Below are 1,130 nucleotides of genomic sequence, written 5' to 3'. Positions count from 1 at the left end.
CTCTCTCTCTCTCTCTCTCTCTCTCTCTCTCTCTCTCTCTCTCTCTCACACACACACACACACACACACACACACACATACTCACAAAACCCACTCCCACCACAGTTAACCTGTAAAAATAGCCTCTCTACCCCTGGACTGCATTTAAGTTGTTGCCTTCCCTGGACAAGTGGCCATTTATGAGTCTGGGGTGGTCAGGGGGAGGAAGGAAGTGACACACTGGTGGTGCAGGGACTCAGCAGTCCAGATCATAGGATATAACATTAAGAGAGAGAGAGAGAAAGTGAGCTGGGCAGCAAAGTACTCTCTCTTGGGAGAGAAAGGGACCCCAAGGGTAGGGTTTCCCCAAACAAGGGACCAAAAAGTTCAGACATCCAGGACATGGTTCAGGTAGGAAATATAGCAGATGGCCAAACGTAAGATTTCAATCTTGGAGAGCTTCTTGTCAGGGGGTAAGGTGGGCAGCAGCTTTCGGAGCTCAGCAAAAGCTAAGTTGAAGGCCTCCACTCGGATTCGTTCCCTAGTAGCATGGGCAGTGCGATACTTGGCTGTGGCCCGTCGCCTCCGCCGCCGTTCCTCACGACTCAGATGCTGCAGGTCCTTCCGACCAGACTCCCCCATCTCAGGACCCCTGGCCTGGCCTCCCCCAGGACCTCCAGGTCCTGTCCTGTCCGAACCCACACCTCCCCCACAGTCACTGAAACCTGACTCTGTCTCTGAATGGGTGGGAGGCAGGTCCAGCTCCATGGGGTCTGAGTTAAGCATCATGATGCAGGGGGCCCCCACCCCGGAGGAGCTTTCCAGCTGGATGGTGGTTGGAAGGGTTAGGGCTCGAGGAGGGGCCTAGAATGTTAGGTTCTTGGAGCTCTGTTGAGCACAGGCACCTCAGAGTTCCATGGCCCAGCACAGCCAAGATCCTAGAAGGAAAAAAAAAAAAGGAAAAAGTACTGAATGTGCAAGTGGAAAGAGAGGAAATTGGTCCTGAAAGGGTTTGGATAATAAATAATAGTGAATATTTATATAGTGCTTTTAGGTTTGCGAAGTGGATCTCATACTATCTCATTTGAATCCTACAGCAACTCTGTGAGGTTAATAATGATGATGAAAAAGTAGCATTTATATAGCACTTG

General features: G+C 50.5%; 1 protein-coding gene across 1 annotated transcript; it reads right to left on the bottom strand.

Annotated features, from left to right (window-relative positions):
* Nucleotides 1–40: 40 nt before the first annotated feature.
* NHLH1 (nescient helix-loop-helix 1) lies at nt 41–906 on the bottom strand. Its single transcript, XM_069062836.1, has one exon. The coding sequence runs from the start codon at nt 766–768 to the stop codon at nt 367–369; it is 402 nt and encodes a 133-aa protein (XP_068918937.1). The 5' UTR covers nt 769–906; the 3' UTR covers nt 41–366.
* Nucleotides 907–1,130: the final 224 nt, after the last annotated feature.

Source organism: Petaurus breviceps, unplaced genomic scaffold, assembly GCF_028583685.1.
Source record: "Petaurus breviceps papuanus isolate PSGF00001 unplaced genomic scaffold, PetGlider_PUasm1.0 90510, whole genome shotgun sequence".
Classification (NCBI taxonomy): domain Eukaryota; kingdom Metazoa; phylum Chordata; class Mammalia; order Diprotodontia; family Petauridae; genus Petaurus; species Petaurus breviceps.
Note: the sequence above shows the minus strand (reverse complement) of the source record. Positions and strands in the feature narration are given on the sequence as shown.